At 52.2% G+C, this 11149-nt stretch overlaps 4 protein-coding genes across 5 annotated transcripts; 2 read left to right on the forward strand and 2 right to left on the reverse strand.

The window, feature by feature from the left end:
- The first annotated feature begins 453 nt into the window (after positions 1 to 453).
- On the forward strand, positions 454 to 1201 carry LOC121597657 (gamma-secretase subunit pen-2). The gene is made up of 3 exons (XM_041923563.1): positions 454 to 635; positions 722 to 826; positions 888 to 1201. The coding sequence occupies exons 1-3, from the start codon at positions 575 to 577 to the stop codon at positions 1025 to 1027; spliced, it is 306 nt and encodes a 101-aa protein (XP_041779497.1). The 5' UTR covers positions 454 to 574; the 3' UTR covers positions 1028 to 1201.
- Positions 1202 to 1298: 97 nt separating this feature from the next.
- Positions 1299 to 8983, forward strand: LOC121597654 (cilia- and flagella-associated protein 57). 2 transcript variants are annotated; one of them, XM_041923560.1, is made up of 9 exons: positions 1299 to 1628; positions 1695 to 1778; positions 1855 to 2756; positions 2838 to 3373; positions 3452 to 3937; positions 4005 to 4242; positions 4313 to 5394; positions 8521 to 8738; positions 8812 to 8983. In XM_041923560.1, exons 1-8 carry the CDS (start codon positions 1456 to 1458, stop codon positions 8701 to 8703), a joined length of 3684 nt encoding a protein of 1227 aa, XP_041779494.1. In that variant the 5' UTR covers positions 1299 to 1455; the 3' UTR covers positions 8704 to 8738; positions 8812 to 8983. The 2 variants fall into 2 exon arrangements, with proteins under 2 accessions (XP_041779494.1, XP_041779493.1); XM_041923559.1 differs by lacking the exon at positions 8812 to 8983 and having other exon boundaries at positions 8521 to 8805.
- LOC121597655 (sphingomyelin phosphodiesterase 1-like) lies at positions 5390 to 7692 on the reverse strand. The gene is made up of 4 exons (XM_041923561.1): positions 7515 to 7692; positions 6488 to 7451; positions 5880 to 6426; positions 5390 to 5814 (listed from the first exon to the last, which is right to left on the reverse strand). Exons 1-4 carry the CDS (start codon positions 7633 to 7635, stop codon positions 5455 to 5457), a joined length of 1992 nt encoding a protein of 663 aa, XP_041779495.1. The 5' UTR covers positions 7636 to 7692; the 3' UTR covers positions 5390 to 5454.
- A 300-nt stretch (positions 8984 to 9283) lies between the features above and the next one.
- Positions 9284 to 10951, reverse strand: LOC121597656 (glucose-fructose oxidoreductase domain-containing protein 1). The gene has a single exon (XM_041923562.1). The coding sequence runs from the start codon at positions 10669 to 10671 to the stop codon at positions 9409 to 9411; it is 1263 nt and encodes a 420-aa protein (XP_041779496.1). The 5' UTR covers positions 10672 to 10951; the 3' UTR covers positions 9284 to 9408.
- Positions 10952 to 11149: the final 198 nt, after the last annotated feature.

The following is an 11149-nucleotide window of genomic DNA, read 5'->3' on the forward strand; positions in this document are numbered from 1 at the left end:
TTTTTTTTTTGACGTTTCGCGACGGTTTTGCGACGGTGGCCGCCAAAAAGCTCACCTTGCTCTGCGGGTGAGCAGAACCACTCTTGAGAACACAACCATTTAAATTTAATAAATTATTTTAACGATCAATTTCTTTTTGAGCTTTAACTTCCAACGGCGAAATTCAAATTTAAATTTAAATGATTTTCTTTGACTAGCAATTTTTGGAATCCACACAACTGATAGTTTCTTCTTATTATAAACATTAAATTTTAACGGATAAATTTTTAAATTTAAAACGCTTATAACATTTTTCAAGTGCCAGGCAAACAAACGTGCATTGTGCCCGATAAGTAACAAACGAGGCTGATAAGTGAATCGGTAGGCATATAAAAATTCGGTAGAAATACACATAAATCGGTATTCTGGTCACTCTGACGGCGTTACATCTTCCTGCTGTCAAATCCCTCTGTCAACATCGGCTGTGTTTGTTTACATTTTGCAGCGCAGCAACAACAAAACATTCTTCACTGGTGCAAAATTCCCCATTTTCCTATAGTTTAGTACGGATTTCCCTCTATAATAGGTAGCCAAAATGGATCTATCACGTGCCCCAAACGAAAGAAAGCTGTATTTGTGCAAATGGTACTTCAAAGGTATGTGGAAACGCGGTGAAACGCACGGCAACTGCTCGCCAACCACTGATTACTCACCATTTCCTGGAACACTGTACCGATTTCAGCCGGATTCGCGCTACTGCCCTTCCTATGGTCCATCAACACGGTCTGGTTCTTCAACGAAGCGTTCCGCAAACCAGCCTACGAAGAGCAGAAGGAGATTAAAAAATGTAACCCGTGTGAGCGAGGATCATGAAAAACGAATCAAACCTTCCCTTCCTTCCATTCCAGATGTGATATTCTCGCTAGTAGGAACGCTAGTGTGGGTGGTGGCCATTATATCGTGGGTAGTAACGTTCCAGCTAAAGCGAACCGACTGGGGAGAGTTTGCCGACAACATCAGCTTCATCATACCCTTAGGGCAGGCGTAAGGTGAACGCGCCAACAACTAATTTTACCGTTTTACGTGTAACACAATGATCATTACAATTAAGTATTAACTTATAATATTGGGAAGCATCTAGCAAATCACCTAACAAGAATGTTTCCTATCGGACGGATTGGGCGTTCTTCTTCCCGCTAATAAAGCTCCGTAGAAACAACGACCTGTTGCACTTCATGTTGATTTCCGCTTTCATTTCCGCGACTAGCAACCACTGGAACGTCGTTGCCAAGCACCGGCACCATCGCTTCCTTAGCTCTGTTTGGTTACTTTGTTTGGCATGTTGCCCTATATTGGTGAATTTTGCAGCAAATTGTCTTTAATCTGTCCTGGTGCTGCTCGGAAAGTGTGCTTTCTGCAAAGCTTCGCTTCGTTTCGTAATATTTGTGAATATTCCAACTCTAAGAACGGTTCAAAATGGAGAAGAATAGCCGCTCGAAACAAATCTCAATCATTCCGAAAAATGCGTACGGGCTGAGGACCGATATTCAGGGTAACGTACACTTTACCCTCAAGCAGGAAATCATCTACCCCGTGGCGGGCGTGTTGGCCATCCACGATTTTACCACCAACAAGCAAAAGTTTTTGAGGTAAAAAGGAATACTTCGCAAGACAAAAGAGCTGAATTTAAACTGATTTGTTGTTTTCCGTTGCAGATTTCCTCAAAATTGCCATCCGGAACGAATCGTGCTGAGCCCGAACCGGAAGTTTATAGCCGTGGTGGAAAGAAACAACGATAAGTAATCTTCACAATCGCGGAACCGTCTTGCTTCACTCAGACATTGTACATTTTATCTTTCGCTCCCTTCTCTGCAGCAAATCGATGGTGAACGTTTACGAGATTGACACGCTGCGCAAGCGGAAAACGCTCCAACTGCCGGCAGACTGTCCGAACACGCAGATCGGCAATATCTGCTTCACGCATGACTCCCGCGGAGTGGCGGTCCTGTCCGTCGAACCGGACGCCTTCCTGTCGATCTTTTCGTTCGACAAGAACGATTCGCTCATCATTGGCCGGGCGTCCAACTCGAGCCAGCAGGGCCAGGCCGTCTACCTGTCGTGCAATCCGAACGATGCCACGATAGTTGCCGTCGGCGGATACTACATGCTGAAGATAATGAACCGCACCGACAAGGGCTTCGGCCAGATCGGTACGATCAAGGGTGACGATCTGCTGATCACCTCCATGACGTGGCTATCGTCGGACGTGCTGGCGGCCGGTACCGCCGAGACGGAGATCATCTTCGTCGAGTCGGGCGAGCTGAAGATCCGCCAGCGGGCCGACCTGATCGAGACGGTCGACCTGTCCGGGGAGGGCGACACGGACCTGGGCGCCACTGCGGCGGAAGTTGCAGAGCGGAAGCACGAGGTGCTCTGCCTGACGCAGTTCGAGAAGGGTTTCCTCTACGCGATCCACAACGTGGTGCACGTGTTCGAGCGGGAATCGAACTACAACTTTCGCAAGAAGTCGATCATCTGCGTGCCGATCACGCTGTACGACGAGCCGCAGTACAAGATCGTGAACGTGGCGGTGAACCACGAGCAGGACACGATCGTGGTGGCGACGCTACACTCCCAGCTGTACATCGGCATGCTGATCGTGCCGGAAACGCTCAAGATCAGTGAGCTGGTGTTTCAGAACCTGGGCGAACCGCTGCACATCAGCGGCATCATTGGGATGGCTGTGTGCTCGTGGAAGCCGATCGTGATGACAGCATGTAAGGATGAGCGCGCTTGAACGTACTTGCTTCTCTTCTAAAGCTTCCATTCGTTTTCTTTTCTACTTTCACCGGCCAAAGCACGCGATTTGACGATTCGCGTGTGGAACTACGAGACGATGAAGGTGGAGCTGGTGAAGAAGTACCAGATCGAGATCGGTGTCATTGCGCTGCATCCGTCCGGGTTTTTCGCCGCCGTTGGCTTCATCGATCTGCTCCGGCTGCTCCAGATCCAGCTGGACGATCTGAAGGAAACGAAGAGCTTCAATCTGGCCAGCTGTACGCAGCTCGAGTTCTCCAACCAGGGACATCTGCTGGCGGCGGCTCACGGGAAGATGATCACTCTCATCTGCATCTTCACGTTCGAGGTGGTGCAGTCGCTGAAGGGCCACAATGGCAGCATCCTGAGCTTGGCATGGTCCACGGACGATGCGGTGCTAGTGTCCGGAGGTAACGATGGTGCAATCTACAAGTGGAATGTGGTGACGGGTGAACGGCTGGAGGAGGTCGTCCAGAAGGGTATCCACTACCGGTCGATTGCGCTGACGAGTGATGCGCACTCGGTGTACTCCATCACCAACACGGGACTCATTCGAGAAGTTGCCAAATCGGACATTGTAAGCTTTGGGGGTTCGGGTTGAATGTTTGCCCTCTTTCAAAGGCTCGGGAGATACTTTCTTTCCTATTTTTCGCAGGCACGAGAGTTCAAAATTCCCGAGCTGACGCCCCTCACCGATATGGCTCTGGCCCGCTCGGATGCAATTCTGTTCGTGGGAAGCGTGAAGGGCCATCTGTACAACGTGCAGGTGCCGCTGGTCGACACGAGCAGCGGGAACTGTACCAACTTTCGCTTTTTCAACACCAAAGTGACGAAGATCTGCATCACGTACGATGATTGTACGCTGATCACGGCGGCCGACGACGGGACGCTCATCATCTGGCGCATACTGAACAACGAGGGCAAAACGGCGCGCCAAGCACCGGAGCTGGGCCGGTGTGCGGATGTGCTGATCGCGCGCCAGGAGCTGATCGAGAAGAACGAATCGATCAACACGCTCGAGATGCGCATCCAGCAGCAGAGCATGGAGTTTGCGTACAAGATGAAGCAGGGCGATGCGTTCCATTCCGAGCAGATGCGTGACATCCACAAGGATTATTGTGCCGCGATCGAAAACCTTAAGGTAAGGGAGATCGTGATCGTACCATTAAATGCTTCAATTTGACACAGAACACTGTTTCGTTTTGCAGAAAAAGAACATTGAAATGGAGCAGGCGCACACGGAAGAGTTCAACCTGATCACCGCGAGCATTGCCCAGGGCAAGGAGGACCACCAGAAGGAGATGATGGACTTTGAGGCACAGTTCCACGAGAAGATCATCATGGAGTACGACAAGCTGACGAGCATGAAGAACAAGATGGACGCGATGCGGGAGGAGTACGAGGTTAAGCTGCGTCGCTCGGCAGGATGTTTGCAGGATACGATTGGTAGGAGGAAATGAGCACTCCAGGAAAAAGGCGCCATTTTCTCTATTTGTACCTCTCTTTTCCCTTCCAGAATCAATGGAAGCGGACCAGAAACGTTTGCTGAGCGAAAAGCAGGACATCATCGACAACCTGCTCAAGGATATGGATCGCAGGCGGGCCGAATTTGATGAGTACTGCCGCCAGGTTGACGTCGACAACGATCGCCACAAGGTGGAACTGCAGCTTCAGTACGAGAAAAGACTTCAAGAGGAGGAGGAAAACTCCATCAAGTGGCGCGGTGAGGCCGGCGTGCTGAAGAAAAAGTTCTCCACGCTGAGCCGCGAGTCGGAAGCGTACCGGAAGGAGATCGAAACGATGCAAGCGCAGCACGGCAAGTTCCAGCAAAGCATCCGGCAGCATCAGCGCGAAATAGAGGCGCTGCGCAAGGAGCTGGCCGAGCGCGACAGTACGATACGCGACAAGGATCGCCGAGTGTTCGAGCTGGGCAAGAAAAACTCCGAGCTGGAGAAGTACAAACAGGTGCTGTCGATGAAGATCACCGAGCTGAAGGCACAGATCGAGCCGAAGGAGCGCGAGATCAAGGAGAAGAAAGAGTTCATCCTGGAGATGGAGAAGAAGCTGGAGGAGCTGCAGCAGAACAACAAGCAGCTGGAGCTGCAGCTGCAGGAGCTGCGCGACAAGTACGTGGGCATCGATCTGGAGCTGCGGCGCGAGCGGAACCGGTTCCGGGCGTCAAAAGCCCAGTACCAGCGGCTCTGCGGTGAGATTTACAACGTGTCCGGGTTGATACAGCGTCCCGAGCTGCTGAAGCGCAGCGTCAAGGAGCTCTGCCACCGGTACTCGAACGATAAGGAGCTGCAGAAGTCGCTCGCACTCGACGAGGACGTGCAGAACGAGTTCCTGCGGCAGCGCGAGTACCTCGAGCGGATGACCAAGAGCGCCAAGCAGAAGGCAAGCGGCCAGCGCAAGGACGGTGGTGAATCGTTGAAGCTGAAGAAGGAAAACATGGAACTGCTGGCGGAGCTGAACGCGCTGCGCGAGCTGCTGAACGAAAAGCAGCGCGACTGTACGCGAATGGAAGCGCTGCTGGGCCTTTCGAGTAAAGCGATCTCACCCCGGCAGGCGAAAGAAAAGCTGGAAAAGGCTGTTGCGGTAAGTAGTGGGCACATTGTTCACATTATTCGTTTAAATAGTTACAATCTTAGGGAATTATTAGCCAGATTGCGTGGTAGTAGCGTTTGATTGAGCCGCTCGTTCGTATAGTAGCTCACAGGCTCTTTCATCGTCATGCTCGGTACGTACGATAGCGCACAATGCATTGCGCAGACAGGTACTGGTGCAGCCTTCCTGAAGTAGTGGATCGGAATACTTTTGCTTCGCTTGCCAGTACCGATGGAGCTGCTGTTCCGATTGAGCAAACCGTTGGACAAGCCTGTGCAGGGAGTCCACACTGAGATCCGGCAGTTGATAGTAGCTCTTGAAGCTGTACAAACGATACCAGGAAGGACGCTGATCGGGCGTTAAGTTCGCATCCGTAAGGTTGTACATCCAGGTTTCTTGTTCCAGCGGTTCCTATAGGAAAAGATCATTCAAATTAGACTCTTTCTAAGGAAGCTGGTACGTTGAGTGACACTCACAAACGTAACTGGATCGAACTGGAACACCTTGTAGTTGGGATTGAGCTTCGTGAACGTGGTCGTAGAGCCACCGTTCCATGCCACGTTCACTGCACGCGATGGATCGTCCCGGCTGTAGTACAGATTGAACTCGTCCACGTGCGAGTGTCCGTTAAACTGGCCCGCAATGATGTGCGCAAACCGTTCCACAATCTTCCGGTACTCGCGCGTCCACCCGATAAAGCAGGAGTCATCGTACGAAGGGACATGCGCTAGGATGTGAACTCGTTCATTGTCCCGCTCGGCTTGCAGGAGTGTGTCGTGCAGCCACTGGAGCTGTGGCATAAAGTAGTCGAGGCTGTAGAACAGCCAGAAGTTGTGCACGAAGCAGGGATTGTTGTTGAGCCCGATGATGCGCACGCCGTAAGGCGTTCGCACGGTGTAGTAGCCACCTTCCGTTAGCGTTGGACGGATGTCTTTGATTGGCAGCCAATCGGCCCACTGGTCCGCGATAAAGTCGTACAAATAATCCATCCGATATGATGCCTCTACGTCATGTGGAGCGTACCTGTAAAAGGGAGATCTTGTTTTAGTAACAATTCCCTCAACTGCTCCCTCAAAAGACTCACAAATTAGCCGGGTGTGATTCGTGATTACCCAACACCGGATACAACGGGACACCCGGGAAGACGCGCTTCATCAAATCGAACACCTGCCGCATCGCACCCTCGTTCGTTTCGATCGACGTGTTCCAGGTGAAGTGATGCACAATGTCCCCGGTGAAGTAGATCGCATCAATCTTCGGATGCTGCCGGCGTATGTGCTCCATCACGTCGACCACACCGTGCCACGGTGTGTCACAGTCCCGATAGTCGCTCCAGTAGCCGGCTGCCGTTTCCGGCGTTGCGGGCGCCAGATCGGGCAGCGTTCGACAGCACGCCTCCGCCTTACAGTCCGCATTCACACCGACCACATACTCCGGATCGTAGTGGATGTCCGTGAGGTGTACAATCGTTAGCGGTGGTTTCTTTGGTGCAGGATTTGCCGAACAAGAACCACCCGCATCCGGTGGGGTATACATTCGCGAACGAACCTGTTCCTCCTGCACCGCCGGTGGTGTAATGTCAACGGAGCGATAGAGAGCCGCCTCCGTAATGCTTCTCCCATCACGCACACAGTCCTGCTCCTGCAGGAATATCTGGCAGATGTCTTCCGGCTCCGGGAATGGCCTGCGGTTCCGCAACACATACTCAATCACTTGCCCGTTCATGTTGACCACACCCTCGCACAGGTACTGCTTGAAGCCGAGCAGTCGACAGATACGCTTCGCGAACGTCCACACCCGCTCCGTGTCCCCCCGCCCATTTGCGATCGTTTCGTTGTAGTAGCTCAGGAACAGGTACGAGCTGGACATGCAGGTAAGGCACCGGGCAGCATCCCGAGCGCGTGCAAATCCATCGAGCAGGAAGTTTCCACTGAGCCGGTCGCGATACTCGGGCAGCAGCTCGAAGTACGGCACATACTGCTCCTCCGCTAGCTCAGCCGCCCCGAGCAGGGTGCGCACCCTTGGCAACAGTGCCTGATTGTATTGTGCTGCAAAGGAAGCGAAAAGTAAGCTGTGACTGCAGGAGAATGGAATGATAATGCTTCGCTTACCTAAATTAATCCTGTACGGTGTTCCGCGTGGAGATCCGGGAACGGCAGCACGTTGGGCAAAGCATGCCACGCAAAAAACACCGAAAAACGCCACACAAAAAGTGCTCCAAGTTGGAAACATGTTCGAGGAGTCGTGACCGTTCCGTTGCACGTCCGATAACCTTCTGAGGACTGCTGTTGCTGATCTGACCACCTAAAGCCAAACACATACACACTCTTCTCAGTGGCCTAATCAAAGCGACGTTGATTCGGCTTGTAAGTTGTGTACAACACTATGATGATAATGATATGCAGCGATGTTTGCTTCCATAATGAGCGGTGTGTGTGCGTGTATCGGGTGTAAGGTGTGAGTTACTGGTGCGACCCCCGCTCAACTGACCTCAAGCCGAATGGCTCATTAGTGGTGTGGGAATGGAATTGGAACATTCGCTTGTTGATTACAGGCCTTTAACATGGTGAGAAGAGGCTCAGATGAAGAGAGCCCTTGAGGAGGAAGCTCCCACCTTGAGTGGCACACGTGGCGCAAGGTTGGGTTACCCACACAAACACACATATACCCTCAAAACAAAAGGTCAATGTTCGTGTGAATGTTGGACCACGATTTGATCGAGCTCTGGCCAGTGCTTCCCTATAACCATTGTGCGCAATCGATCGTGAAAGTGATCCATTTAACGCAAGCGCGCAACAGGTGTAACGGGCCGCTTCTATGCGCAGAAGATGCTTGCCATTTTTAAACATTTCCCAGGCATCTAATAACAATCAGCATGCAGCGCACGCTTTGAGTGTGGGGGGGGGGGGGAGACGGGAGCTTGAGAGATTGATTACGATGCAAATCACACACCCACGCAGCTCATCTGTAATTACACAACATGAATACACAACGAAGACGCACGTGGACGTGGTCCGATGGGCACAACAAACACAACATTGCGCGTGGGGTGTGGCTGCACTTGACCGATATATTTCACTAACCTTCTCCGTCCTTGCTTCTCCTTCTCCTCCGCAGGACCGGGACGCACTGGAGGCACACCATCGGGAGCAGATGGCCAAGCTGGAGGAGATGGTGCGCGCGCTGTCGAACGAAAACCAAACCCTGCGCGCCGAACTGATCGCGCAAAGCAGCACACGCAGCAAACCGGCGACAACACCGGCCACTAGTGGTACCGGTGCTGCTGCTGCTAGTAAGTGAGATGGATTGTCGTTCTTTCACTAATGGAACCGAGTGTATGTGTACCGCTTTTTTTTTCTTTTTGAAATTTTGTGTGATGATAAATATAATTTATTTAACGCTTTTTAGTCTGCTAAATGTATAATAATTGTTCGCGGCATGATGTTAAAATTCAAACCAACAAGCAAAACAAAAATCGAACAAACTTTTGCTCTCACATTCTTAACACTAAGCGGCAAATGGAACGAACAATGGTGCCGTCTTTTTGGTTAAAGTAAATAGAATGAAATGAAATGTTGGACGGGTGAGAATAAATTAGTAAAGTACGGTAAAGAGATAGTAAAGCTAATTAAATAAATATCGCGTACGATTTATATAAATTCATTTAAAAAAAAACTGATTGTAAAGATTTGTACTCCACGAGTAAAGAAGAACCTCCCCCCTGCATTGTGTAGAAGAGGAGGGAGGTTCCGGAGGTTGCAAAAAAGACGTCGTCTCTCGATCACGCCAGCGATCCAAAACCGCTCCATTGTTGTTCGCGTAAAGGCATTAAATATAGTCACTACTTTGTTACTAATGCTAGTAGTACACGAGAAAAAAATGCACAATAAATAGGAGAAAAAAAAACACATTACGTGTGCTGGCTGTCCGTTGTCTGTTGTAGAAAAAGCGCAAACACTTTGCAAACACCACTCCAGCCCCCCCACTGGTCCCATGATCGTCAGCTTAAAAGTATCCGGCATGATTAATACTGGGATCGGCCCTAATTGCCGACACGGAGGCGATGCGAGCCGCCGCACTCGCGAGCACGTTTTGCTTCTGCTGGCCGGTCGGCGATTCGGCGCACACGCTCACCTTCGTCCAGCTGCGCTCGCTGCTCGACTTCCGGATCGCGTCCAGCACCGCCTGCACGTACAGCCCATCCTCGAAGGTGGCCGCCGCCTGGACCGGTTCCTTGATCCAGCCCGCACTCTCCTTGTTCGGGTGGAACGCGTCCCGCAGCGCCCCGACCAGCTTGCACAACCCCTTCACATACGGTCGCGGCAGGGCCGTGTCCGAGGTGGCCGAAAACTGCAGATCCTGCACGTCCACGTACAGCATCTCCTCCTTGACGGCGCCCGTCTCGGCGTTCAGCCGATGGCCCACCAGATCGCCGCCCCGCACGGTCAGATGGCCGGCCGGTCCGTAGATGACCACCTCCTGCTGGAACGCGTTGTTCGACTCGTGGCAGTTGATGTTCACCGTCACCAGGGCGCTGGACGTGCTGCCGTCGCTTTCGAGCTCCATCTGGAAGGCGCACACGTCGGGCGCCGCCACCCGCCTGATGCCCGTGTGCGAGTGGGACGCGTACATCGCGTACGTGCGCACCGTCCCGTGCACCCGGACCGCTTTCCGCTCCGTGAGGAACTTTACCAGATCGATCACGTGACTGCCGACCAGGTTCAGCGCCCCACCGCCCATCGACTCATCGCACAGCCAGTCGTACCGCTTGCGGTTGAACAGTGGGCCCATCCGCACCTTCACGTCGATCAGCGTCTGGTCGAGGCAGGGTCCGGGCGGCCCAATGTACCCCTCCTGGATGGCGCGCTTCATGTGCGCGATGGCGGGCAGAAACCGGAGCGAGTGGTTCACGATCGAGATGAGCGTCGGGTAGTACTGGCTGGCGCGGACCATCTTCAGCGCATCGCTCTGCATCAGCGTCATCGGTTTGTCGCACACGACGTGCTTGCCGATGCCGAGCGCCTTCACCGATATCTGGGAGTGCAGGAAGGGCGGGCAGGTGATGAACACGAGATCGACGTCCTTCCGCAGCAGCACGTCGTCGATCTTGGCCGTGTGGAACGGGATCTTCAGCTCGAGCGCCGCCTGCTCCGCCTCCTTGCCCGTGCGGCCCCAGATCGCCACGATGTTGAAGCCTTTGTCGCGCAGTATCGGCACCAGCACGTGGGTCACCTCGCCCGTACCGAACATACCGATTCCCGGGAGCATTTTCACGCCGAAAAAACACAGTTCTGAGCACGCACACACACGCACACTCACCGGAAGGGACACATAAAACACACACCGGAACGAAGCGGAACACACGAAGGCGCAACGTAGGAATGTTGCCTTTGCTTTTGTTTTTTCCTGCCTTTCGCACGGATTGTAAACAAATCAGCGCACTTTGACAAATTAGCTGCACGGTGTACGACCACATGGTCAGCGAGTGTGGCAAAATGGTAGAAAAAGGGAGATTGAACTCAATGGAAACGGAATATTAAATGCATACAAATTTAAAGTGGAATTAAAACTGAAAGTAGAAAGACAAAAATTTACAAAATTGTAGTCTACAAACACAAACGTAACAGGTAGTAACGCTTACCTGTCAAACGCGACGTAACGGCGCGTAACGCCTGCAAAGCGCGCTCTCTTTTCAAATGGGACGATGCTACAAGCATGCATGCTTCCTTACTTAGTTCGTAGTAAT

This window comes from Anopheles merus, chromosome 3R (genome assembly GCF_017562075.2).
Source record: "Anopheles merus strain MAF chromosome 3R, AmerM5.1, whole genome shotgun sequence".
In the NCBI taxonomy this organism is placed as follows: domain Eukaryota; kingdom Metazoa; phylum Arthropoda; class Insecta; order Diptera; family Culicidae; genus Anopheles; species Anopheles merus.

What these genes read in the sequence shown, in the direction of transcription:
- LOC121597657 (XM_041923563.1), top strand. Translation starts at nt 575, where the DNA reads ATGGATCTATCACGTGCCCCAAACGAAAGAAAGCTGTATTTGTGCAAA. An exon ending in GTGCAAATGGTACTTCAAAG is followed by an intron (nt 636 to 721) that starts GTATGTGGAAAC and finishes TACCGATTTCAG; the next exon opens with CCGGATTCGCGCTACTGCCC. An exon ending in GCAGAAGGAGATTAAAAAAT is followed by an intron (nt 827 to 887) that starts GTAACCCGTGTG and finishes CTTCCATTCCAG; the next exon opens with ATGTGATATTCTCGCTAGTA.
- LOC121597654 (XM_041923560.1), top strand. Translation starts at nt 1,456, where the DNA reads ATGGAGAAGAATAGCCGCTCGAAACAAATCTCAATCATTCCGAAAAAT. An exon ending in AACAAGCAAAAGTTTTTGAG is followed by an intron (nt 1,629 to 1,694) that starts GTAAAAAGGAAT and finishes TTTCCGTTGCAG; the next exon opens with ATTTCCTCAAAATTGCCATC. An exon ending in ATGTTTGCAGGATACGATTG is followed by an intron (nt 4,243 to 4,312) that starts GTAGGAGGAAAT and finishes TTTCCCTTCCAG; the next exon opens with AATCAATGGAAGCGGACCAG.
- LOC121597655 (XM_041923561.1), bottom strand. Translation starts at nt 7,635, where the DNA reads ATGTTTCCAACTTGGAGCACTTTTTGTGTGGCGTTTTTCGGTGTTTTT. An exon ending in ACCGTACAGGATTAATTTAG is followed by an intron (nt 7,452 to 7,514) that starts GTAAGCGAAGCA and finishes CTTCCTTTGCAG; the next exon opens with CACAATACAATCAGGCACTG. An exon ending in GAATCACACCCGGCTAATTT is followed by an intron (nt 6,427 to 6,487) that starts GTGAGTCTTTTG and finishes TCCCTTTTACAG; the next exon opens with GTACGCTCCACATGACGTAG.
- LOC121597656 (XM_041923562.1), bottom strand. Translation starts at nt 10,671, where the DNA reads ATGCTCCCGGGAATCGGTATGTTCGGTACGGGCGAGGTGACCCACGTG.